This window comes from Chelonia mydas, chromosome 16 (assembly GCF_015237465.2).
Source record: "Chelonia mydas isolate rCheMyd1 chromosome 16, rCheMyd1.pri.v2, whole genome shotgun sequence".
Taxonomy (NCBI): Eukaryota; Metazoa; Chordata; order Testudines; family Cheloniidae; genus Chelonia; species Chelonia mydas.
The window spans coordinates 6,331,068-6,358,239 of NC_057857.1; the positions used below are offsets into that span (position 1 = coordinate 6,331,068).

A 27,172-nucleotide genomic window follows, 5' to 3' on the forward strand; every position below is an offset into this window, starting at 1 on the left:
AAGGAAGGAGCACTTGACTAAATGAGAAGCCCAGGGAGAGGAGCTTGGATCACAGCTCCCATGGGTGATCTCTCTCTTCTGCATAACACTGTACAGATTATATCAAAGTCAGGGACCCTATTTGTTCAGCACAATGTACCTATTGTCCAATGCTGAGCAGTCTTTGGAAGCCACAGAGCAACCACAAACCACAAAGCTGATAAAAATGAAAAATACAAAACAGGAAAATTTAGATTGGACGAAGTTTGACATTTGCGGAGATTTGGAGCTTTTTATAACCTGGGATCTCACAGTGATATCCCAAACATATGGTACAAAAGAGCCTATGTGCACTCCCTGATGATAAGTCCCATTCACAGCGAGATGGCACCTCCAGCCAGCTTGAACCACCCAACCATTCCAGCCACATCTCGGTGGTGTCAGCGATGAGGTGGAAATATTTCTACCAGGAGGATCCACAATATGGCTGGAATTGTCAGAAGGGCTCAAGCACGGACAATCACGGCCAGATTTTGGAAAGAGCTCAGCATGTTGCGCAGAAGTTGGGTGCGGAGCTCCTTGGAAAGCCTGGCCCTGATTGTGGATGTTCAGCCCTTGGAAATCTGGCCCAGCGAGACCAAGCAGGACTCGTTACATTCAGCTGGTTTCAGAAGCTGGAAACACCCTTGTCACAGAGGAGGCTGGAGAGCGTGTCTGCTCCTAGTACTTTCTCTCTCTGCCTTAAGATGGAGCAGGGCTTGTGCAATGCTTTACAAAGCGTACAAGGAAAGGCTCACCCATTAGGTCATTATACCCATTCCCACAGTACCGTGTACGGACAGGTGACTGCCACATGCGCTGTGCACACAAAGAGGCAGAACAGTCCCTGCCTGCATCCATGGAGACAAGAATAGCTCATACTGACACGAGCATCAGACCAAATAGCCAAGTAACAGATAAGCCGGGCTTGCTTCTCAGTGACACCAGTGGAGTCCCTCTGCTCAGCCCCTTTGTAACAAACACCACAATCTGGCCCACTGAGGGTGTGTAGAGAGTCTGGGTTTAGAGTATTTTTGCATTGACTGGATCCCACTTCTTGAAAGTCCCAAGGCTTTGGAAATGGGCTAGATCTTAACCCAGCACCCAAGAGAACCCCCGAGCTCCCCTTGGCTGGGGTCACCTGCTCGCAGCACTTTCAGGATAACCGAAGGTCTGAGTCGGGTTTTGCCTGAAAGCGTTGCCTGCCTCACTTATCCCCATGGTACAAGTGGGTTAGCTCACAGTCACCTCTTCCATAGACAGCCCACAGAATACGTCGACTGCCTGGCCCAGGTCGGTAGAGGGTGTCATCTTCTTCACAAGATCCAGAGCCTCAGAAATCACCTAGAACAGCAGCAGAAATACTCACTGGAAAATTCAGCCCGTTTGTAGAATGAATAAAGCAAGGCAGCGGCGTGAGGGCGCACATGGCATGTTCCCAGGATGCTCTCCCAGCACGTCTCTGTTTGGTAGCTGTATGTCTCCATGACATGCACCAGGAGATCAAGCAGAATTCATTACACCTGGTTATTGACCAAAGGGGCAAACAATAACAATGTCTCTGGGAAGCTGCTTTTCTGGCCTTTAGCACGGACTAGGGCAGCCCTTGAGCTCCTCAGCACCAGACCTCCGGCTGGGGCTTGCAGCAGCAGGGAATAAGTGGGGTGCAGAACCGCCCTGGCTGGCCACACCTCTTCCCAGCCCTGATAGCCTCAAAATGCCTCCAACGTGCCCCCCCTGCACCAAAGGTCTGGTGGAGGCTCCCTGGGCCAGGAGTAGGGTAACTAGTTAATCTGATCCTCCAGCTACTATGTTGAATTACTTTCCCTTGTAGCTTGTATGGTAAAGATGTGGCTAGAGCTGCTAGACGCAGACCAGCACCCAGGAAAGAGTCGGGTCTCATCTAGCACCTTTCACCCTCAAACTTTCCAAGCGCTCTTTGCAGACAGCGGAGTGAGGTACCAGCAGTACAATAGCTGCAGCAGTCGTATGTTCAGCCCTGGCTCCCATAAAACTCTGGACACAAGGACCTGTGGTTCAGAGAGGGGATGTTGGGCAGAACATCAAAGTAATTCCCTACATTATGTTTAGAAAGTGCCAGAGGATCTGTAGCTTCCCCCTGTACAATAAGCAGATATGAGAAAGGATAGCGCCTCCAGAATCGCAGCACCCTGGTACTTCACTGCAGGCTCAGACAGCCTAAGCCTCTGTTCCACCATAGCACTTGAAGCCAAAGCCTTCTAGCCTAGAGATCCTCTGGCTGACACCCGTGATGGATATCTGGTTCATTAAACCCATGCCCACATAGACACTTGAGAATTGTCACTAACCAGAAAGCTATCATCGTTTGGAACCTCAAAAAGGCAGTACATGTCAGATCCTCTTGGCTTGACGGGAGACCCCTACCACTTAAGCTAAAAAAGAATCTGTTGCTATTATTAGTGGAGGGCCCATGACACACCATAGAATAGGTCTCATTCCATCCAGTAGAGGGCAGTGTTGCACATATTTACTACCCAGAGCAATTCCAATTCCACCCAGCAGAGGACAGAGAACTAATACATACTAGTCAATCTCACAAAGTTTATTAGATGTTGAGCTGGGTACATCTCTTAAGAACTCCATGCGTAAAGCACACCTTAATGTCATGGAGAACTTACCTGAAATCTAGTTATATTGGGTTGGAAAACTCCATTTGGGGAACACTGTGAGAAGCCGCAGAACAAGGAGGAGTCGAACAAACTTCCCATGAGTTTCCTGCAGGCGGAAGAGTTGCTGGAGCCTTTTACGTGAAACACATCTTCAGAGGTAGGTATGTTTAAAGAGGCGTTACTTCCAGTGCAGGGCCCAGGATGCACAGAACCGAACCGCACTTTCCGGAAATAGGAGAGAGGCCAGCAGGGATTAGACACAGATTTCACGTAGTCATGGTCCTAGAGGGAGAGGATAAAACAGGAGCACAGAGAGCGAAAGGCAGTGCTGGAGTCTGAACAGGACTTTTCAAATAAAGACAAAATACAATGAAACTAAGAACGAGGAGTACTTGTGGCACCTTAGAAACTAACAAATTTATCTGAGCATAAGCTTTCGTGGGCTAAAGCCCACTTCATCAGATGCATGCAGTCGAAAATACAGTAGGAAGATATATATATATATACACACAGAGAACATGAAAAAATGGGGGTTGCCATACCAACTCTTAACGAGACCAATCGATTAAGGTGGGCTATTATCAGCAGGAGAAAAAAAAACTTTTGTAGTGATAATCAGGATGGCCCTTTTCAAACAGTTGACAAGAAGGTGTGAATAACAATAGGGGGAAAATTAGCACGGGGAAATAGTTTTTAGTTAGTGTAATGACTCATCCACTCCCAGTCTTTATTCAAGCCTAATTTAATGGTGTCCAGTTTGCAGATTAATTCCAGTTCTGCTGTTTCTCGTTGGAGTCTGTTTTTGAAGTTTTTTTGCTGAATAATGGCGACTTTAGGTCTGTAATTGAATGTCCAGGGAGGCTGAAGTGTTTTCCAACTGGTTTTTGAATGTTATCATTCTTGACGTCTGATTTGTGTCCATTTATTCTTTTGCGTTGAGACTGTCCGTTTTGGCCAATGTACATGGCAGAGGGGCATTGCTGGCACATGACAGATTGACAGAACCAGAAGAGTACCCAGAAGTCACCTACTACACGACAGGCCCAACAAAGAAAGTAACAGAAAGCCACTAGCCATCACCTTCAGCCCCCAACTAAAACCTCTCCAGTGCATCATCAAGGATCTACAACCTATCCTGAAGGACGATCCCTCACTCTCACAGATCTTGGGAGACAGGCCAGTCCTCGCTTACAGACAGCCCCCAAACCTGAAGCAAATGCTCACCAGCAACCACACACCACACAGCAAAAACACTAACCCAGGAACCTATCCTTGCAACAAAGCCCGTTGCCAATTCTGTCCACATATCTATTCAAGGGACACCATCATAGGACCTAATCACATCAGCCACACTATCAGAGGCTCGTTCACCTGCACATCTACCAATGTGATATATGCCATCATGTGCCAGCAATGCCCCTCTGCCATGTACATTGGCCAAACCGGACAGTCTCAACACAAAAGAATAAATGGACACAAATCAGACATCAAGAATGATAACATTCAAAAACCAGTCGGAGAACACTTCAGCCTCCCTGGACACTCAATTACAGACCTAAAAGTCACAATTATTCAGCAAAAAAAACTTCAGAAACAGACTCCAAAGAGAAACAGTAGAACTGGAATTAATCTGCAAACTGGACACCATTAAATTAGGCTTGAATAAAGACTGGGAGTGGATGAGTCATTACACTAACTAAAAACTATTTCCCCATGCTAATTTTCCCCCTACTGTTATTCACACCTTCTTGTCAACTGTTTGAAATGGGCCATCCTGATTGTCACTACAAAAGTTTTTTTCTCCTGCTGATGATAGCCCACCTTAATTGATTGGTCTCGTTAAGAGTTGGTATGGCAACCCCCATTTTTTCATGTTCTCTGTGTGTATATATATATATATCTTCCTACTGTATTTTCGACTGCATGCATCTGATGAAGTGGGCTTTAGCCAACAAAAGCTTATGCTCAAATAAATTTGTTAGTCTCTAAGGTACCACAAGTACTCCTCGTTCTTTCTGCTGGTACAGACTAACACGGCTACCACTCTGAAATGAAACTAAGGAGAGTTTGGTTTCAACATACCAGGTTATAACAGAGAAAGGGTGGATTTTAAAAGTTTTGTATAAACCAAGCCCCCGCCATTCAGATTCTCATCCAAACTATCCAACCCTCTGCAAAGTTGGGACTTGGTACTGAATGTTTTCACCTTCTGTGGATTTCAATGAAGCTGCAAGTGTTTGGCACCTTACAGAACCGGGACTTGTAGTGAGAATTTAGAGAACATGCCCCTTATAAGTTTCCTGGTCTTTCTTGTCAGACCAGAAATACCGCTCCTCTGACTTTCCCCTTCCCAGCCCAAAGCAGACATGCAGGGAAGGTAAAGGATGTTCACAGGTCAGACTTTTATCAAAATTTCGAGAACAGGCCGTCTGAGTTTGGGATGAATGTTCAGTCTACCAGTCAGGTCCAACCCTAAGATAAGAGATCCCCATGCCCAAACTCTTCTCATCCCTCTGAGACTGGGGAGACACGGCTGGGAATTTGGGTAATCACTCTGCTGTAGCTCTCGTCACACTGATTCTCTAGCGTGAATCAAAAGGAAGAATGGTCCATTGGTTAGACCACTAGCCGGAGCTGTGGGAGACCGGAGTTCAATTGTTGCTCTGCCACAAACATCTGGGCATTTCACTTAGTCTCCCAGTGCCTCAGTCCCCTGTCTCTACAATGGGGAGAATGCACTGCTTTATCTCACAGGGGCATTCTGAGGATAAATACATTAAAGATTGTGAGGCGCTGCTCAGATGCTCTGGTAATGAGTAGTACCATACCTAGGACTAGCATTTGGGGCTGGAAGCTTCATCTCCTGATGAGCCCTTTGCAGGGCTCATTCAAGAGCTAGTGTTTATGAACCCCATTACTCTACCGTAATGCAAGTGGGGCAGAGCAGGTCTCTCTGGGTTAAATCTGGGTCCAAAACGAGGGCAGTTCCTCACAGGGAGGTGCAGCAGAGAGGTTTTTTAACCTCTGTGTGTGTCACTTATACATACGGTACCCAGTGTCCATCCGGCCATGTACGCAGTACCCGTATTGCTCAGCAGCCATGAAGTAGATGTAGACTTTGCAGAATTCAATTTTTTATATATAATTTGGATGGAGAATATTGATGTTTATTTTTAAGCATTTTTTCTATTTTTATTGATTTCAATTTTCAGTTGCAGGAAATTGAGGGGGGGGGAGGGGGCCAGACAATTATTTAATAGCAGTAGATGTTGAGATTCAAAAAAGTTAAAGCTTTATAGCTGTTTAAAATACAAACTGCCAACATCACATCCAAATATACAAAGTAAATATCCTTAAATCAAACTCTCATAAGTTCTTAAGCAGCGTTTTTCTTACTGTCCCTTTCCGTACATTTCAACGAGCATTGATGGAAATATTTTTTCGTCGGTTTGTGTGGGTGCGGTGAAATCAACATTTAACAATGAAAATCTAATCCTTCCAAGCCCAAGCATATATGCCTGTGTTCATGCCACAGACACGCATTCTATGCACATGAGTATAACCAGTGCTTGTGACACATGCTCTGTGCTTGTGTACTCATAGGCAAGCTCCTGTATTAAAGAGGGTGCCTGATGTTACCCGACTATGTATGTACACGGACTATAACTTAAGGCATTTAACATTATAGGTCTGAAGCAGCCATGAAGCACATGAGCTGCACTCACTTGTATGGCTTTCAACAGCAGCCGCTTCCGGAGCTGGTCTGTGCCATAGCACAGGAACTGGTGGGTATAGACCCTGTGTGCTTGCCCGTACAGCCGCAGCGTCACCTCGTTCTCAGGATCTGTGCTCCTTTCTTTGATCTTGAAAGTGATCTGGGTTGAGGCTCCTCCTATGGTCATGACTCCAACTGTTCCCCTCTTGGAGCGGCTCCACCGTCCAATCCAGCCATACTAGACAAAAAGGAACCAGAGAGGAAGATTTTAAAAATAAAGCCCCGTACACTTGACAAGTATCTGAGTTCAGATGCTCTGGAGGAATGAATGGGGAGGAACTGGAAATGCAACATCACACCTGCCACCGTCGGGGGCAGCAGCCACTCCAGCCCCTGCCACTTCTCCTGATCATCAACTTCCCTTCCTTCCAAATCTCAGCAGCAAACTACTCATTTTCTCCCCTGCTACTATTTCTGTATTGGTGGCAGAGGTATCTGTTTAAATAACGATAATAACCGGCCGTACCAACATTAACATGATACACAGTCACCCAGGGAATTTTCCAAAGCCTTATTGCATATCTAGCAAAATCAACTTTCCACTGGAAAATGGGCACGACCTTTAACCCCTAGCAGGACATCTAGGAGTCTGAGGTCTTGACACTGAATTGCTGCCACGCTGTGGAGTAAACCTGCAGCCAGAGGAGTACAACCTGGTAGCATCATTTAGGTTCTTGGAGCAGTTTTATTTATGGGATCTCGTGTGTTTGAGATAAACAGACTGCAAATACAGAATGAGGGAAAGGTGTATGCTGTGTTTGAACAGCCTCTGCCAATCACATGCAGGAGGTCATTGAGCTAAAGACTGCAGCCAGGTTCTTAAAGACTGGATCATTTTTAGAGCTGAGGAAATACTGGATAAAAATATCCCTGGACTAATATAGATGAGAACTACTACATCATTCCGAAAGCTATAATAACTCTCACTGAGTGGCTGGGTCACTACAAAAAGTAATTTTCGCTCTGTTGATACTCACACCTTCTTCTCAACTGTTGGGAAGGGGCAACATCCACCTTGATTGAATTGGCCTTGTTAGTGCTGACCCCCCACTTGGTAAGGCAACTCCCATCTTTTCATGTGCTGTAACATATATACTGCTTACTGTATTTTTCACTCCATGCATCCGATGAAGTGGGTTTTAGCCCACGAAAGCTTATGTCCAAATAAATTTGTTAGGCCACGTCTACACTACCCACCGGATCGGCGGGTAGTGATCGATCTATCGGGGATAAATCGATCCCCGATCGCTCTGCCGTCGACTCCGGAACTCCACCACGGCGAGAAGCGGAAGCGGAGTCAACGGGGGAGCGGCCACCGTTGATCCCGCCCCGCGAGGACGCAAAGTAGGTGATTCTAAGTTGATCTAAGATACATCGAGTTCAGCTACGCTATTCTCGTAGCTGAAGTTGTGTATCTTAGATCGATCCCCCATCCCCCCCCCAGTGTAGACCAGGTGCCACAAGGACTCCTCCTTGTTTTTGCTGATACAGACTAACACAGCTACCACTCTGAAACTCTCACTGTGATTCACTGAATAATGTAATCATTTAAGATCCACATTAGTTGCTGAATAGGTGACTCCAGCTACAGCACCGGACTAGCTCCAATCATTTAATAACAATCATTGCAGGCATGAGCACTGAGAACTGCAGAATCTCACCTATGTTTAAAGGCATGGGTCAGTAAGCAGTGATTTGTTACACCATTTCTCTCTACAGAGGCATATTGATGACTACACAGGACTCTCCTCCTAGCCCCACTGAAGTTCAAGTACTTCAATTCCACAGGGAGCTCTCCCTTCAGGAGCATCTTGTAATCTCAGTTCTCATTCCCCACTGCTTCTTGCACAAGCAGATTTGACTGGTGCTGACATTAGTGATAGAAAGGGGCCACAAGAAAAGGCAAGGACATGTATAGTCAATACAGTAGCTGCTGTTCTGAATGGCACTACAAATCTTGTTAATTACCATGCCTGTTTCTGGGTTGTCTCACTGCATTCTACAGCATGGTATAATAAGCCCTTTGTGGAGGATTCACAGACTCATAGACTTTAAGGTCAGAACGGAACATTATGATCATCTAGTCTGACCTCCTGCACAAGGCAGGCCACAGAATCTCACCCACACACTCCTGCAATAAACCTCTCATCTATGTCTGAGCTACTGAAGTCCTCAAATCATGGTTTAAAGACTTCAAGATGCAGAGAATCCTCCAGCAAGTGACCCATGCCCCATGCTGCAGAGGAAGGCGAAAAACCCCCAGGGCCTCTTCCAATCTGCCCTGGAGGAAAATTCCTTCCTGACCCCAAATATGACGATCAGCTGAACCCTGGGCATGTGGGCAAGATTCACCAGCCAGACACCCAGGAAAGAATTCCCTGTAGTAACTCAGATCCCACCCCATCCAACATCCCATCACAGGCCATTGGGCCTATTTACCATGAATAGTCAACGATCAACTAATTTGACATGTAGGACAATCTTAACTGCTTTGGGGTCAGTGTGATCAGACTCCCAGATGTGACTTTTAAAAAACAGCTTTCCACAAACAAAATAATGAAGGGTTTATGGACTGTAGCCAGCAAGCGCATGGAATAACGAGCCTTTCCCTTGTACGGCACTGCCAGCTTGGGAATACAGTGTTCTGTTTAATCCATACACCCTTGGAACAGAGCGAAGGAAAACGTAATGAACTGGCGCGAGCGTGACAGAGGGAGGGGCGCATGAAGGCATGCACATTACTGCCCTCTACTTGCCAAAGTCAGAACTGCTCACAGCCGCAATACTACTATAGCTAAACGAGATTTTACCTGAGACGAAATGCTAGGGGCCTGTGATACTGGAGCAAAAGGATATGAATTCTGTTCGCTGTCTTTGGCAAGTCCTGAGAGGTAACTGAACAGAACTAAGTGACCCACCAACCTGGAACAACAGTGAGGAAAGTTGGTGGTGGTTACTATCTGCACTGGAGCTGCAAGACTGAGGGGTCATCTTGGTTTTTTGTTTTAAACAACCCCTAAGTCTTGGGCCAGGTTTACTAAGAATCACAAATTTCTTTAAAACCTGGACAAATTTTCCTGTAAGCCTTGGGGAGTTTTTGGTGCAGACGGCAGCATGTACACATCTGTAGGACCCTATCCTAGGACAGCCGTTCTATTAACCCAGTAGTAACAGTTTGACCTCTTCCACACTGGCCAGCCAAACGCTATTATCATATAGACTGGCCATAACTAAGTTGAAACAGTGTTTAAGAACTGTTTCAAAACTTTGCCGGAAGCCCCATGTAGGTAGAACCCTAATGGTCCCATCACTATCTCCAGTTGGTTACTATTTCCTCCTCCAGCCCCATTCTTCTCTCTGCTATGGCACCACTGAAGTCAGTGGAATCACACTGGTGTGATGGAGCGGAGACTCATACAGGTGTCCTAAGCCAACCCTACAGCCTTTACCTTGATGAAGTTCTCCAGGAAATAGTTCACAGTGACCCAGCCAAACACCCCCTCATTTTGACTGGACAGAATTTCTGCTCCCTGGAAGTCAAAGGGGTATGACTTCAGCGTGGAGGTTACAGCGGCAGGAAGAGTATTCGACACAGTGGGACTGGTGAGGCTGGGTGAAGAGGGAAGAAGCACATTAGTTGATAAAGGGCCCCAAGAACAATCCTGAGTGACAACAGCCTCAATGCTTCTGGCATGAGGCTCATTTTGGGGAATCATAGAATATCAGGGTTGGAAGGAACCTCAGGAGGTCATCTAGTCCAACCCCCTGCTCAAAGCAGGACCAATTCCCAATTTTTGCCGCACATCCCTAAATGGCCCCCTCAAAGATTGAACTCACAACCCTGGGTTTAGCAGAGCAATGCTCAAACCACTGAGCTATCCTTCCCCCCATAACACAGTGTAAGTTATAATACGGCACCAGTCAATTGCACTGATCACCAGCTTGGTCACATGGCTGGAGAGGAGCACACACAGGCTCTGCCCTTGGGAAGCAAAGCTTAAGGTCTTAGAGAGGACGCAAGGTCCAGGGGTTAGATCATGAGGCTGGAAATTGGGAGATCCAGATCCAATTCCCTGCCCTGCCACAGACTGCCTGTGTGGCCGAGAGCTAGTCAGTCCATGGGACTTAGACCCCTAAATACCTCGGAGGAGCTGTTCCTCCACTCCTCCTCTGTGAAATGGGGACAACAGTGCTCCCCCACCTCTCAGGGCCACTGGGAGGATAAATAGGTTAGACTGTGATGTGCTTAGAGAATGGGGGCCACCTAAGTACCTCAGATGGTTTACCTGGCCAGCGTAGTCAGGGATGCACAGAGGTGGGGAGCATGGGCAGAGTATAATGGAGGCTGCGGCAGGCTAAGCCTCCCCAAACCTCGCCCCATCGGGGGGAAGGGCAGTGTCAGATTTGGGGCCCCTGGAAAAATCTCCCCCTGCCACGGCTCCGGGACTGGAGGAACTCTCGCTTTTCCGGTCTCAGGGCCACAGCAGGGAGGGGGAGCGGGAAGAAGAGCGAGCGGGGGCAAAGCCTTGTGGGGGGGGGGGGGAAGAGTGCGGACAGAAGGGGGTGGGGCTGTGAGTGGAGCCGCAGGTGGAAGGGGTGAAAAGGGGGAGGGATGCCAGGAGCTCCACCATGGTCCCGGCTCAGACTGAGAGCTCAACCTGTGGCTCCAACTAAGCTCTCAGCCCCCCCTGCCCTAGCCAGGACTATGTGGGGGGAGAGGCCGAGCTCTCAGCCTCCCTCTCCCACTCCAGCCGGGGCCACGGGGTGGAGCTGAGAGCAGCAAGCAGGAGTGGGGCCTTGGCTGGAAGAGGCAGGGAAGGGGGCTAGCCTCCCCAAGGGGAAGCTTCACCTACCGCCCATGATGGGGAGGCTAGTTTATAAAATGGTCGTTCACACCCAATGTGCTATCAGCACATAGGTAGCTGAAACCTTGACTCACTTCAGCAGCCTCATGTCAGCAGTTGCTCCCAAATAGATAGGGGTTTGGTCATGCTGTTCCTCAGGGATTTCCTTCATTGCCTGGTCGAGGCATGGCTTTAAGCTGTTCCCAGCTTCCCCTGGGGATCCAAAGTGGTTGGAGATTCCAGGACCTAAGGACCCAAAAGAAACGTAAGAAATATTATGACAGGGTGGGGTTAGCCATTAGCCACAGCAATACATGCACCTTTTGAGATAAACGCAGTTCTGTGCAGAGTTTAGGATTTGTTACAGCAGATCTGTAAGGTGATGAGTCACCTGTGCTAGGCTCCAGCCAATCCACAAGCAGGGACTGGTCTGGTGACACTCAGGGCTGGTATATAAGCCTGACTGGCGGAACAGCAGCTGAGTCTGCTCACTCTCATTTCAGGGCTTGGAACTCTCTCCTGCCTGTTAGTGGCAACAGACTACCCAAGCCTTAGCCTGCCCCTGCCCTGTTCCTAGTCCTTCTCCATCCTTGCGCCAACCCTGCTCTGGACTCCTGATGCTGGCTCTGACCCTTAGGCCCAACTGCCACAACTCTGACCACTAGGCCTGACCATCCCCCTCATGGTTTCTGATAAGATCAACCAGAATCCTGCCTCTAATAATGGCTAATACATGATGCTTTAGTGGAGCGAGATAAAAAGTGAATGCATGTAAATATAACACAAGGCACCTAATTAAACCAACAGATGCAAATTAGGGTGTCTACCAAACTACATAAATCAGCATAAAAGACCCACATCAGAGATCTGAGAGAGATAAGTGGGAAAGCACGCAGCAGACTGAGCTGAGGCTGTCAGCTTCCTTCTTAAGTCATTTCCTCATGTTCACAGGGCGGTATCTACACAATCGGCTGCTCTCAGCTATAGCACAGGAAGCCTCTGTCTAGGAGGCCAGAGGAAGCTGTCAGTGCAAAGTGTCCTGTGCACGCACAAGGACACTGCTGAAGGAAGATTAATGTGGCATTGAAACTGGATTGTTTTCAGAATAGCCAAACGATGTGTCTGCTTTCCGGATTCTGGTCACTTGCACAAAACACTCAAGGGGCTTGTTCTGTTTTAAGACCTCATGAGAAAACGTATCATACGGTCTCCCACTAGTATTCTTGCCAGCGAGTTAAAGAAGTATGGGCTGGACAAATGGACTATAAGGTGGATAGAAAGCTGACTAGATCATCGGGCTCAACGGGTAGTGATCAATGGCTCCATGTCTAGTTGGCAGCCGCTATCAAGCGGAGTGCCCCAAGGGTCGGTCCTGGGGCCGGTTTTGTTCAATATCTTCATTAATGACCTGGAGGATGGCATGGATTGCACCCTCAGCAAGTTTGCAGGTGACACTAAACTAGAAGGAGTGATAGATATGCTGGAGGGTAGGGATAGGATACAGAGGGACCTAGACAAATTAGAGGATTGGGCCAAAAGAAATCTGATGAGGTTCAACAAGGACAAGTGCAGAGTCCTGCACTTAGGACGGAAGAATCCCATGCACCACTACAGACTAGGGACCGAATGGCTAGGCAGAAGTTCTGCAGAAAAGGACCTAGGGGTTACAGTGGACGAGAAGCTGGATATAAGTCAACAGTGTGCCCTTGTTGCCAAGAAGACCAATGGCATTTTGGGCTGTATAAGTAGGGGCATTACCAGCAGATCGAGGGACATGATCGTTCTCCTCTATTCGACATTGGTGAGGCCTCATCTGGAGTACTGTATCCAGTTTTGGGCCCCTCACTACAAGAAGGATGTGGAAAAATTGGAAAACGTCCAGCAGAGGGCAACAAAAATTATTAGGGGACTGGAACACATGACTTATGAGGAGAGGCTGAGGGAACTGGGGTTATTTAGTCTGCAGAAGAAAAGTGTGAGGTGGGATTTGATAGCAGCCTTCAACTACTTGAATGGATGGATCTAGGCTGTTCTCGGTGGCAGATGACAGGACAAGAATCAATGGTCTCAAGTTGCAGTGGGGGAAGTCTAGGTTGGATACTAGGAAACACTATTTCACTAGGAAGGTGGTGAAGCACTGGAATGAGTTACCTAGGGAGGTGGTGAAATCTCCTTCCTTTGAGGTTTTTAAGGTCAGGCTTGTCAAAGCCCTGGCTGGCATGATTTAGTTGGGGATTGGTCCTGCTTTGAGCAGGGGGTTGGACTAGATGACCTCCTGAGGTCCCTTCCAACCCTGATATTCTATGATTCCTGCTGAGATCAATTTATTGTTCAAAACTCAACTCTCATTCAGATATAATTGCGGTTTGTAAAGCACCATTAGCATGCACAACACTTTATACAACAGCTAGAAGACAAGCTCCTTACCCAGTGTGGCAACAGCATTGCCAACTCTGATGATTTTATCACAAATCCCCAGTTCCTGGAGGCATGTGATTATGTGATAATCTCAGCTTTCATTGTAAAAAACTACGGTTTTGGCCCACATGGTTGTGGAGAAAAGCTTGAAAATATGACCCCGAAAGGTTACAACAGCAGAAGACAAATAAAAAGAATTCAGAAGTTATTTTTAAAAATTGCATGGTTTTTTGGGCCCTGACTCATGATGTTTGAATGTGTAGAGCCAGCAAAGCTGACATAACCAGAATTAGTCGTGGTTTCTACCAAACTTTTTATTTCATATCCTTTTCATTAAAATATTTTTAAACAAAATACCTTAGAATTAAACAGCCAGAGCTACAAATATCCCATTCAATTTAACATGACTATCCAATGCCACACAGGCCTAAACAGAGGAACAACTAATATATTGTTAAGGACAATATGGTGTACATTGTTTATAGTTGTACAGTACTAGCTAGAACAATGCATTGTCATGTGGGACCTGACATATGCCCCCTGAAGTCAATCTAAGCATGGCCCCAATTCAGGGAAGTATGTGCTTGCAGTCAAGCTATTCAGCTTTTCCCAGTATGCACTGGGATCAACATGATTCAGCAGCAAAGCAGACGCAGAAGCTCAAGCTCAGTGACAGCACATGGCTATGTAGTGAAAAACAAGTTGTAACTGGGTCACATGACTTGTTACAGTGAGTCAGCAGCAGGACCAGGGACGCGAAGTCTCCAGCCTGATGCCTTTTGCATTAGCACATTTTGACAATAGCTGAGGTAAAATCATAGGTGCTGACTCTGTGGGTGCTCCGGGATTGAAGCACCCTCAGGGAAAAACTGGTGGGTGCTCTGCACCCACCGGCAGCCAAGCTCCCCCCCCCGCCGCCTCACCCCATCTCACCTCCTTCTCCACCTCCTCCCCTGAGTGCACTGCATCCCCAATTCTCCGCCTACCTCCCAGCGCTTGCCGCAGCCAAAGTAGCTGTAGCAAGCTCCGGGAGGGAGGGGGAGGACCAGGAACGTGGCACGCTCAGGGGAGGAGGTGGGGAAGAGGTGGGGTCGGGGCGGGGATTTGGGGAAGGAGTCAGAATAGGGGCAGGGAGGGGGAGGAGTTGGGGTGAGGACTTTGGGGAAGGGGTTGGCATGGGGGCAGTAGGGGGCAGGGCAGGGCCGGGGGCAGAGTGGGGTCGAGCACCCACCGGCACCAGTAGAAGTCAGCACCTATAGAGAAGACTAACTATTGTGGGACTCATAGACCTACTGAAAGCTATTCATTTTTGTGTGTGAGCTTAAGTGCTTTCCTGAATCGGGGCCTGTCAAGGTTCCTTCCCCACTCTGAACTCTAGGGTACAGATTTGGGGACCTGCATGAAAACCTCCTAAGCTTACTTTTACCAGCTTAGGTTAAAACTTCCCCAAGGTACAAATTAATTTTACCCTTTGCCCTTGGATTTCCACTGCCACCACCAAACTTTATCTGGGTTTACTGGGAAACGTAGTCTGGACACGTCTTTCCCCGCAAAATCCTCCCAACCCTTGCACCCCACTTCCTGGGGAAGGTTTGGTAAAAATCCTTACCAATTTGCACAGGTGACCACAGACCCAAACCCTTGGATCTTAGAACAATGAAAAAGCATTCAGTTTTCTTACAAGAAGACTTTTAATAGAAGTAAAGGAATCACGTCTGTAAAATCAGGATGGGTAGATACCTTACAGGGTAATTAGATTCAAAACATAGAGAATCCCTCTAGGCAAAACCTTAAGTTACAAAAAAGACACACAGACAGGAATAGTCATTCTATTCAGCACAGCTCTTTTCTCAGCCATTTAAAGAAATCATAATCTAACACATACCTAGCTAGATTACTTACTAAAAGTTCTAAGACTCCATTCCTGTTCTATCCCCGGCAAAAGCAGCGTACAGACACAGACCCTTTGTTTTTCTCCCTCCTCCCAGCTTTTGAAAGTATCTTGTCTTCTCATTGGTCATTTTGGTCAGGTGCCAGCGAGGTTACCTTTAGCTTCTTAACCCTTTACCGGTGAGAGGATTTTTCCTCTGGCCAGGAGGGATTTTAAAGGTGTTTACCCTTCTCTTTATATTTATGACAGGGCCTATATGAGTTCTAGTCTGTTAGCGGATTAGTAGCTTCTTCAGTGTATTCATCAGGCTTAGAGGTTTAAGGTAATTAATAAATTCTTTCTTGCAGGTTTCAACGGATGGGTGTGTCCCAGAACTCAGGTCCCTCACAAATCTAGCATTGTCATTGATAATTCCAAGCAGCCACAGCACTGTCATGAACTGCTGCGTAGTTCCCATCATCTCATAACAGACATGTTGAATTTGGGACCAGAAAAAAAGAACTTTGGTGAAAGCTACTTGCAAGAGCATAAAGCAATCCTAGGCAGATGATAGTTTCAACTAATCGTTAGTTCTATACATTAGATCTTGAGAAGACAAATCCAGTAAACTACATTCTCTCCTTCTTTCCAGTTTGTCTTTTCTACAAAGTGTCATACAAAAATGTTAGATTTTCTGAACTCTGTTAAACATTTCCATTGCTAAGATGTTATAATTCAGGTACCCCTTGCTCAAGTCACTTCAAATTTGGTAGAAATGATTTATCTAGTCCTAAAGCCTCATTACTACATTTTTAATCCAATAAATCATTGCTTACGGATTTTATAGGGGGACCAACATCAGGCTTATAATGGAAATTCACTGCAAATATGGAATTTCCATTATAATAATAATATGCTGCTCCATAAAATAATATGACCTTCTGTTTGTCTATGATCAAATCTGCTTGCTTTACTCATAAGTTTTCAGTCCTACTGTTAGCCCTAGAACCAATGCAGCTGTGGGAGAGTGAGGTGGATTCTAGTCCACCCCGTACATCACCAACAAAATTGCCAGCTAAATACTGTTTGAATTGCAGAAATCTTTTTCCACAGATGACGGTGTAAGAGGCAGAAGGATCTTAGCTGGATTTTCAAATCCTAGGAGGAGCCATTAGAAAAAGTGTCTTCATTTGATATGAAAAATCATCCACAGAGGAGTCAGTTTTAGGTCCCATTTTTAGGTCCCATTACAATTTTGACCCATTTTGTCAGCAATTAGTGGTACAGAGGGATCTGAACATAGTTTGTGTTCACAGATCATGAAGTTTATCTAATACCTTAGGTATTTACCCTACTGCCACAGTATCTGATCAGCACCTCACAGCCTTTAACATATTTATCTTTACAACAGCCCATAAGGCAGGCCCGGGCTATTATCTCTATTGTATAGAGGGGGAACTAAGGCATAGATAGGCTATGTAACTTGCCCAAGGTCACTGTCTCGTGGCAGAGCAGAGATTTCAATCTAAGTCTCCTATGCCCTGCGCTCGTGCCCTAACCACTAGACTAACCTGCCTCTCTCTAATTTCTGTCCTTCATACTCACAGGTTATGCCTACTCTAGGAGCGCTTTACTGGCATAGGAATACACCTACATGGCAAAGCACTCCTTGTATGGATGCCGCTAGCCCAGTAAAACTGTATTTTGTGCCAGCAGAGTAAAACCACACACGCCCAGAGCAAAACTAGCTCTACTGGTAAATGCAGTTTTTCAGGTATAACAGCATCTACACTAGGGGCTTCTATCAGCACAGCTGACAGCGCAGCACATCTCTGACTGGCCTAGCTATGCAGGCAGAAGTCTGTAGAGTAGATCTGCCATCCATAATCAGAGAACCAGGTTTATCCCCCTGCCAATGGCTTATGCTGGCACACGGATATTTGCTTGTAACTTGTTCGTGTGTAGATGGGACATATCTCTCTACAGCTGGTTTGGCCAGTCTTCCTCCTTCCCAGCTGCCTCATGCAGCAAGGCATCCCAGACTGCATTGCTCCACATCCTGATGGTGCTGCTTGAGGGTGTCTGCCCAGCACTCCTGCATCTGCTGGGGCACTATGGGATAGCTGTTCAGATTTTCCCAGTATGCACTGAGATAAACATGGTTCAGCAGCAAAGCAGATTCAAAAGCTCAAGCTTGGTGACTGCACATGGCTGCGTGGTGAAAAAAATTGCTACATGGACACAATTCAGTGGCATCCATTGTAAGTGGGTCAGATAACTGTCATGCTCCTTACAAGAACAAAGATACATAGATAGATAGAGCATACTTGTGATTTGGACAAATTTCACACTTTATTGAGAATAAGAGAGATAGGGTAGGAACAGCTCTCACACTTCTGCTGAATCAGCTGTGAGAGAGGCGAAATTTCACACCTTGGTTGCTGCTGTGGTCTAGTTAGAGGCAATTTTCTGCATGGCTCAGTTAAGAGGATACCTAGAAGCCTTCTTTGCAGTGAAAAGGGCTAGAAACCCGATTTTGCTGCCCATGAAAGATGTGCTCTTGCCAAAAGTGGATATAAGAACTAATAGCTTTCAGTAGGTGCTAATGGAAAATGCTTCGGGCTGGAGATTTCGTATTCCTGGCTCTGCCGCTGACTCACTGTGACACCTTCAGCAGGTCCCTGCCTCGCTGTGTGCCTCAGTTTCCCCATCTGTAAAGTGGGGGCAAAAATGTTTACCTATTTTTGCAAAGAGTTTTGAGATCCCCAGCTGACAAGTGATCTATCTATCTATGAGGCCACTCAGTAAGGTCGGGCATCATGGTGTTCAGTATCTAAAGATCAGGATGCTTATGATATATAGTACTTGACCTGAGGAGCTTGCAAAATCAGGTGCTGATCCTGCAAGCTGATTCCCATGGGTACAGAGCCCCTTGGAGTTGTTGCAGCACAGGGAGAGCTATTGAATTGTATTCAAACTCAATACCTACTGTTCCCCTAACAGTTGACACACAGCACTGACGAGTGCCACCGACACCAGATGTTGTTACCAGTGAAGAGACAATGCCATAAACACAGTCAATACCACTCCTCGCAAGACACACAGGCCTCTCGCATGCTTCAGCTAGTGCCATCTAGTGGAACAGGAAGTTCCACTTCATTTCCCACCAGGTGCTTCAGCCATGAGGCAGAGTAGAAACAGCTGCCTCGGTTTTAGTTTGTAGGGGATTTATCTGCACCTCATAATAATTCCTTTGTGCAGAGTTAGCAGAAGAGCATGTGGCGGGAAACGACTATGCCATGAAATGGCACCCGGTGCAAGCGTCCATACATGAGCAGCAGAACAGCCACCTTACCTTGCACAGCACAGGAGCGATGTTCACTGATCACCGCAGTATTGTTCTCTTTGCTGGCTGACCACTGGTATATGAACAGGGTAGTGCGGGACAGGCCAGCATCCAGCACAATGCCGTACTGAAAAACAACAGGAAGGTTATTAATAGATATGCCCCTGAAGACACGCGTTTGCACACCGGTTTGTTATTGTGGGGTTGCTCGGCTGCACAAATACTCAGCATTGTCAACTCCAAATGTACCCATTGTGACCCTAAGAGTATCCCAGTGCTCACTGGTGTCAGGAAACGCATTTCAGATTCCCTGACCAGTTCATAGAATCATAGAATATCAGGGTTGGAAGGGACCTCAGGAGGTCATCTAGTCCAACCCCCTGCTCAAAGCAGGACCGATCCCCAATTAAATCATCCCAGCCAGGGCTTTGTCAAGCCTGACCTTAAAAACTTCTAAGGAAGGAAATTCTACCACCTCCCTAGGTAACGCATTCCAGTGTTTCACCACCCTCCTAGTGAAAAAGTTTTTCCTAATATCCAACCTAAATCTCCCCCACTGCAACTTGAGACCATTACTCCTTGTTCTGTCATCTGTCATCTTCAATGTACCTCAACTCATAATCTATATTTAATATGTGGGATGTAATAAATCCTTGGAAAACTAGTAACTTACTGATCATGAATATTCTTGTATGGTGTATGTATGGCAGTGGTCACCAACCAGTCAATCGTGATCAACTGGTTGATCGTGGAGCCTCTGACAGTCGATCTCAGTCTGAGTCTAGGGTTGCCAACCCTCCCAGTTTGACTGGGAGTCTCCTGGAATCGGGCTCGAGCTCCCAGAATCTCCTGCAGTCAAACCAGGAGATTGGCCACTAACAGTCTGGCAGCACAGCAGGGCTAAGACAGGCTCCCTGCCTGCCCTGGCCCCACGCTGCTCCCGGATGCGACTGGCACATCCCTGCTGCCCCGGGGGAAGGCAGGGGGTCTCCGCACGCTGCCCTCACCGGCAGGCACCACCCACGCAGCTCCCATTGGCCAGGAATGGGGACCTGCAACCAATGGGAGCTGCGGGGGTGGTGCCTGCAGGCAGGGACGGCAGGCAGAGCCACCTGCCTCCAGAGCCACTGCCGGACATGCCGGCTGCTTCCAAGAGCAGCATGGGGCCAGGGCAGGTAGGGAGCCTGCCTTAGCCCCACTGCACCTGCACCACTGCTGCTGCCACCCAGGAGCCACCTGAGGTAAGTGGCGCCCAGCTGGAACCCACACCCTGAACCCCTCCCGCACGTCAACCCTTGTCCGAGCCCTGAACCCCCTTCCACACCCCAATCCACTCCCAGAGCCCACACCCTGCACCCAATCCTGAACCCCAACCCCCTACCCCAGGCTCAGCCCAGAACCCCTCCCACACTCCAAAACCCTCAACCCCAGCCCAGAGCCCGCACCCCAACCCCTCCCCCAGTCCGGTGAAAGTGAGTGGGGGTGGGGGAGAGCAAGCGACAGAGGAAGGGGGAATGGAATGAGCACGGCCTTGGAGAAGGGGGGCCAGGGGTGTGGCCTCAGGGAAGGGGCAGTGCTCTTGCAAGCTGAGAAAGATGGGTCCTTCAACCAAGGAGGGCTGAAGTCTCTGGGAACTGAATATAGATGAGAAACCTGCTTAGGCAAAGATCTTTCACCTAGGAAGACAAGGGAAGCCCACACCTTGTGCTTCATGGAAGGTCCTGACTGCGGGAAAGTCTGAGAAGAAGAATGACTAGTGAGAGAAACCACCTTGAACAAAGCCTATACCTTGCTAGATTAAGTTTTAAACTTTTAAATGTGTTTTCATTGTGCTTTGCTTGTCACTATCTCTGCTTTTATTTCTTCCTTTTGGCATCACTTAACCTGTGTCCTACTGTTAATAAATTCATGTTATTTTTTTACTATAAACCAGCTCTGTACTGTGTTTGACAGCAAAGGCGTATTTACCCCCATTAAGTTAATAAGCTGTAATGTGCTTTTGTCTCTTCAAAGGAGCAAAGAGCCTTATTATGTCTCCGAGTGATTCGGGGGGGGGGGGGGGGCTGGACACTTCAGAGCACACCGTTTTGGGGAAATTCAAGCCTGGGAGTGTGTTGGGGTCACCCAGCAACTAGTAACCATGGCTGGTGGGAGCTGCAGTGCATCTGTTGTGCTGTATGCAGGCTGCGGGAGGCAGAGTTGCTGATCCAGGGATGTACAGTACACAGGCATTCCGGCTGTGACTGGCATGCTTGCCTGCTGGTGTCTAGGCTGTGAGCCACAGCTGTAGGGCATTTAAGGCACCCAGGGTTACCGGCCCAGTGGTGACAAAACCCCTCACTATTCTGGATTGCACCCCAGAACCTGACACCCATATGCATAAAATTTTATTTTAAGTAGGGCTGTCAAGTGATTTTTTTAATTGTGATTAATTGCACAGTTAATGGCACTGTTAAACAATAATAGAATACCATTTATTTAAATATTTGTGTTTTCTACACTTTCAAATATACTGATTTCAGTCATAATACAAATGTACAGTGCTCACTTTATTCGCACTGTAAAAAAACAAAAGAAATAGTATTTTTCAATTCACCTAATACAAGTACAGTAGTGCAATCTCCATCATGAAAGTTGAACTTACAAATGTAGAATTATGTACAAAAAATAACTGCATTCAAAAATAAAACAAGGGAAAACTTTAGAGCCAATGAGTCCACTCAGTCCTACTTCTCGTTCAGACAATCGCTGAGACAAACAAGTTTCTCTATATTTGCAGGAGATAACGCTGCCTGCTTCTTGTTTACAATGTCACCTGAAAGTGAGAACAGGCATTCGTGTGGCACTGCTGTAGCCGGTGTCATAAGATATTTATGTACCAGATGTGCTAAAGATTCATATGTCCCTTCATGCTTCAACCACCATTCCAGAGGATGCTGGGTTTTGCTAAATAATCCAAAGCAGTATGGACTGAAGCATGTTCATTTTCCATCACCTGAGTCAGATGCCACCAGCAGAAGGTTGATTTTCTTCTTTGCTGGTTCGGGTTCTGTAGTTTCTGCATCGGAGTGTTGCTCTTTTAAGACTTCTGAAAGCATTCTCCACACCTCGTCACTCTCAGATTTTGGAAAGCACTTCAGATTTTTAAACCTTGGGCCAAGTGCTGTAGCGATCTGTAAAAATCTCACATAGTTACCTTCTTTGCGCTTTGTCAAATCTGCGGTGAAAGTGTTTCCAAAATGAAGATGTGCTGGGTCATCATCCAAGACTGCTGTAACATGTGGCAGAATACTGGTAAAACAGAGCAGGAGACCTACAATTCTCCCCAAGGAGTTCAGTCACAAATTTAATTAACACATTTTTTTTTAAACGAGCGTCATCAGCATGGAAGCATGTCCTCTGGAATGATGACTGAAGCCTGAAAGGGCATACGAACGTTTAGCATATCTGGCATGTAAATACCTTGCAACACCGGCTATAAAAGTGCCATGCAAATGCCTGTTCTCAGTTTCAGGTGACTTTGTAAATAAGAAGCAGATAGCATTATCTCCTGTAAATGTAAACGTGTTTGTCTTAGCGATGGGCTGAATAAGAAATAGGACTGAGTGGACTTGTAGGCTCTTTAGTTTTACATTGTTTTGTTTCTGAGTGCAGTTATGTAACAAAACAAATCTATATTTGTAATTACACTTTCACAATAAAGAAATTGCACTACAGTACTTGTATGAAGTGAATCGAAAAATACTATTTCTTTTGTTTATCCTTTTTACAGTGCAAATATTTGTAATATAAAGTGAGCATTGTACGGTTTGTATTCCATGTTGTAATTGAAATCAATATATTTGAAAATGTAAAAAACACATCCAAAAATATTTAATACATTTCAATTAGTATTCTATTGTTCAACAGTGAGATTAATCAGGATGTTTTTAATTGCAATTACTTTGTTTATTTTAATCACAGTTAACTCACTCAATTAATCAACAGTGCTAATTTTAAATACAAAGAAAGACAGAAGCAGCTGTGTGAAGGAGACATGGATTTTAGCTGAATTCTCTGTCTCAGCACTCCTGCAGAGAACAGAGCTGTGCAACTTAGAAGAACCCAGAAACAGCCAGGAGTAGGCTGTGGCAGTTACTAGATCAGAAACAGCTACTGAGCCTAAGCTATGCTGAGGGCAAGCAATCTTTCAGATTCCATATATCCAGCGCCTTAGAGCAGAACTAATCAGAGGTCAGTGGGGGGGAAAGGGTCCTATAGGAGGAGTTGGAGGCAACCTGAGGACTTTGAGTGGCTGAATGGTACAAGGCTAAGGTGCATTTTCTATGCGTCCAAGACCTTTGGCTCCAGGCTATAGACTCTCTGCAAGCTGATGAGATCGCCAACTACTGTCTCTGGGACTGGTATTGCTGCAGGCTGTGAGGTTCTTCGTACTGCTTTTGCTGAGATATTCCTGGGAGCTTGGAGGGAATCTGTGGGGCTGCTACTCTCCTCTGGATCTGAGGGGTCCTGATAACCCATGTGCACTTTTGACATCCTGCTGCAGTGACTGAGAAATCAACCCTGGGAGAGGATTAGCGGAGAAGATGCATGCGTGAGTGCAGGCTTGCACTGAAACTTTGGTAACAGCAACAAAGTAGGAAACGGTGTGTGGGAAAACCCCAGGAGAGTTACCACATAAACACAACTGTTAAGAAAGTTATTCACAAGCTGCCAAGTGCTGGTTGTAGATGTTTATGTTACTTGTTGCTCCTAAGAAGTTGCACGGCACGCTGTCCGAGGTTTAACTCTGCAGTATCTTTTTAAAGTCCTGAACAGAGTGTGGTTCAGCAGAGCAGGAGCCTGAGGGGCAGCACAGGAATGTATTCATAATATTATATCAGCACCTTCCTAACCTGTTATACAAGAGCAGACCAAACCCACTTGGTGTGGCCCTCTGTCCCCCTCTAGTACTGGCTAGGCCCCATGAGTTGATGAGCCTGCTGCAGGATTAGCTAACAGAGCTGGTCTACACTGGCAATGCTGAAGTGCTGCCATGGCAGCGCTTTAATGTGGCTTATGTGGTCGCAGCAGAGAGCTCTCCCAGTGCTCTAAAAAACCACCTCCATGAGGGGCATAGCTATCAGTGCTAGGAGCACTGTGTACACTGGTGCTTTTCAGCACTGAAACTTGCTGCACTCAGGGGGGTGTTTTTTCACACCCCAAGCGAGAAAGTTGCAGCGCTGTAAAGTGCCAGTGTAGACAAGCCCAGAGACAGGACTTTTAGCTCAGACAAGAAGCATTAAGATCTAGAAGTCCCAGTTCCAATCCCTGCTGCCGACAACCCACACAGAGGTGTTGGTGCTATACAACCATTTCAGAATCAGGACTCCTGCCGCAAAAAAAATCCAGGAGATTGGCTTAAATCATGAGATATTACAAAAATTGGGGTTGTTTTCTTTTCGCTCTGGTTTCAGGACCTTTCAGTTTCACTCAGGTCATATTTTCAAGCTTCAGAGTAACAGCCGTGCTAGTCTATATTCGCAAAAGAAAAGGAGTACTTGTGGCACCTTAGAGACTAAGCAATTTATTTGAGCATAAGCTTTTGAGAGCTACAGCTCACTTCATCGGATGCATGCTGTGGAAACTGCAGAAGACATTATACACAGAGACCATGAAACAATACCTCCTCCCACCCCACTCTGCTGCTGGTAATAGCTTATCTAAAGTGATCACTCTCCTTGCAATGTGTATGATAATCAAGTTGGGCCATTTCCAGCACAAATCCAGGTTTTCTCACCCTCCGCCCCCCCACACACAAACTCACTCTCCTGCTGGTAATAGCCCATCCAAAGTGACCACTCTCTTTACAATGTGTATGATAATCAAGTTGGGCCATTTCCAGCACAAATCCAGGTTTTCTCACCCCCCCTCTTTTTTTTTTCCAAAATTTTTTCCTAACCCCCCCCCCCCCGGACGTTCTGGTTAAACTTGGATTTATGCTGGAAATGGCCCACCTTGATTATCATACACATTGTAAGGAGAGTGGTCAGTTTGGATGAGCTATTACCAGCAGGAGAGTGAGTTTGTGGGGGGGGGGGGGAGGGCGGGGGGGGTTGAGAAAACCTGGATTTGTGTTGGAAATGGCCCACCTTGATTGTAGGGAGAGTGGTCACTTTGGATGAGCTATTACCAGCAGGAGTGAGTTTGTGTGTGTATGGGGGTGGGGGGGTGAGAAAACCTGGATTTGTGCTGGAAATGGCCCACCTTGATTATCATGCACATTGTAGGGAGAGTGGTCACTTTGGATAAGCTATTACCAGCAGGAGAGTGAGTTTGTGTGTGTGGTTTTTGGAAAAAAAAAAGGGGGGGGGGGAGGGGGGGGGGAGAAAACCTGGATTTGTGCTGGAAATGGCCCAACTTGATTATCATACACATTGTAAGGAGAGTGATCACTTTAGATAAGCTATTAGCAGCAGGAGAGTGGGGTGGGAGGAGGTATTGTTTCATGGTCTCTGTGTATATAATGTCTTCTGCAGTTCCCACAGTATGCATCCGATGAAGTGAGCTGTAGCTCACGAAAGCTTATGCTCAAATAAATTGGTTAGTCTCTAAGGTGCCACAAGTACTCCTTTTCTTTTTACTTTGACAGTGACATTTACAAGGCCAGTTGGTGCATTAGGTAAACAATGTCTAATAGACACTCTCTCTTGCTTATAAGACATGTATTTCCTCACACGTGTAACTCCTCCACTTGCCAGCTCTCATGATTTTACCACAATTCTCTGCTATTTGGCATTTTTCTTAAAGCCCCAGCTCCTGGAAACATGTGAACATGTGAGCCTCCCAGCTTTTATTAAAAATAAAGATAAGTTTCTAGCCTTTGGTGTTGTAGAGAAAAGCTTGAAAATAGAAAAGGAGTACTTGTGGCACCTTCGGAAAGCTTATGCTCAAATAAATTGGTTAGTCTCTAAGGTGCCACAAGTACTCCTTTTCTTTTTGCGAATACAGACTAACACGGCTGTTACTCTGAAACTGTCAAAGTAGTTTTCAGGCCCTTCCCCCTCCCCCCCCCCAGAAGTTTGCAATAATCCCATAGAAGCATAAAAATCAGATCTGCTTCCACCTTCCTTACTGGGAATGTTTTATCTCTATCTATTGTAGGGTTACTCAGTAAGGAGGACTGAGTTATGCACAGTGCTCTTTGATTATAATTAAAAATTGGTGAGTACTGCAAGAAAATTCCTGACCTTTCAGCCAAAATATCAAGCAAGCTCATGTAATCAGTTTTTGATCCTTCTGCATGCCCCAGAGTAACTGCAAAAAGCAAACAAATTCCCTGGGAAGGATGTTCCTGAAGCATATGTTGAACAAATGCCACCAAATAGTCCCAGAAAGTTTCAGATTCATAACAGTGACCATTTGCCCCAGCAATGCCGATTCTCCTCATCTAACTGGGGAGCAACAAGACATGAACAACATGTCCAGTCTAAATGCTCAGGTTGGGATTTTTAGGGTCCTAGAGGGTTTGGTCCCTCAGCTCCTATTGAAAGTTGATATAAATTGGGTGCCTAAATCCTATAGGCCCTTTGAAAATCCCAGCTTCTAAGTCCAAAATGTGAATTCAGAATGCTCAAAGTAATAGCCACTAAACCGTTTGCCAGCAAGCCACAGACTTAATTCTGTTTGCATATAAAGTGCACCGAGGGCCTGACTCATTTACACTAAGGTCACGCTACACTGCTTAAGTCATTAAAGTGAGACAGATTTAAGGTCTCCATTTACACCATGAATTGGCCTTAGTGTAAATCTGAATTGGGTCCTGGATAATTTTTGAATGAACAGATTCATCGAAATGGCAATCTACTCACAGACCAGCCACAAATAGAATGAAGGGCTACATTTGACTCAAAATCTGATGTGAGTAGTTCCCCCAGCCCTAGTTAGAAAGCTGGTAGTGAGCATTTGTAAAAGACTTAGGATGACAGATGCTGTAGAAGTGTGAAGTATTAATTCCCAGTTGCTGCTCTCCCAGTTATAATAGCAAACGCTTGCCTGTAGAAGTTACACAAGACTGTTTCATTACTATATTGTATGCCCCCTATGCGAGGGATTGAGGACTGCTTCACTACGAATCGATCTGTGCGGGAAACGGCATTCAAAAAGTTTCCTATGCCGCATTGGGATGAAACCAAGACTTTAAGATGGTCACGAAAAACCAACAAGAGACACCCACCCCAGAAAAGCCAATAGCATGGTAGGGAAGGCACT

General features: G+C 46.3%; 1 protein-coding gene across 1 annotated transcript in view; it reads right to left on the minus strand.

Moving 5' to 3' along the window:
* LOC102934655 (ectonucleoside triphosphate diphosphohydrolase 2) overlaps nucleotides 1-27,172 on the minus strand; it is a 35,870-nt gene that overhangs the window by 4,952 nt on the left and 3,746 nt on the right. Inside the window, exons 2-7 of the mRNA XM_027829833.3 lie at nucleotides 18,932-19,049; nucleotides 11,384-11,534; nucleotides 9,894-10,053; nucleotides 6,395-6,622; nucleotides 2,679-2,951; nucleotides 1,267-1,362 (exon numbers count right to left, since the gene is read on the minus strand). Of these exons, the coding sequence (XP_027685634.1) occupies nucleotides 1,267-1,362; nucleotides 2,679-2,951; nucleotides 6,395-6,622; nucleotides 9,894-10,053; nucleotides 11,384-11,534; nucleotides 18,932-19,049 (1,026 nt within the window). The remainder of the gene's footprint in view (nucleotides 1-1,266; nucleotides 1,363-2,678; nucleotides 2,952-6,394; nucleotides 6,623-9,893; nucleotides 10,054-11,383; nucleotides 11,535-18,931; nucleotides 19,050-27,172) is intronic.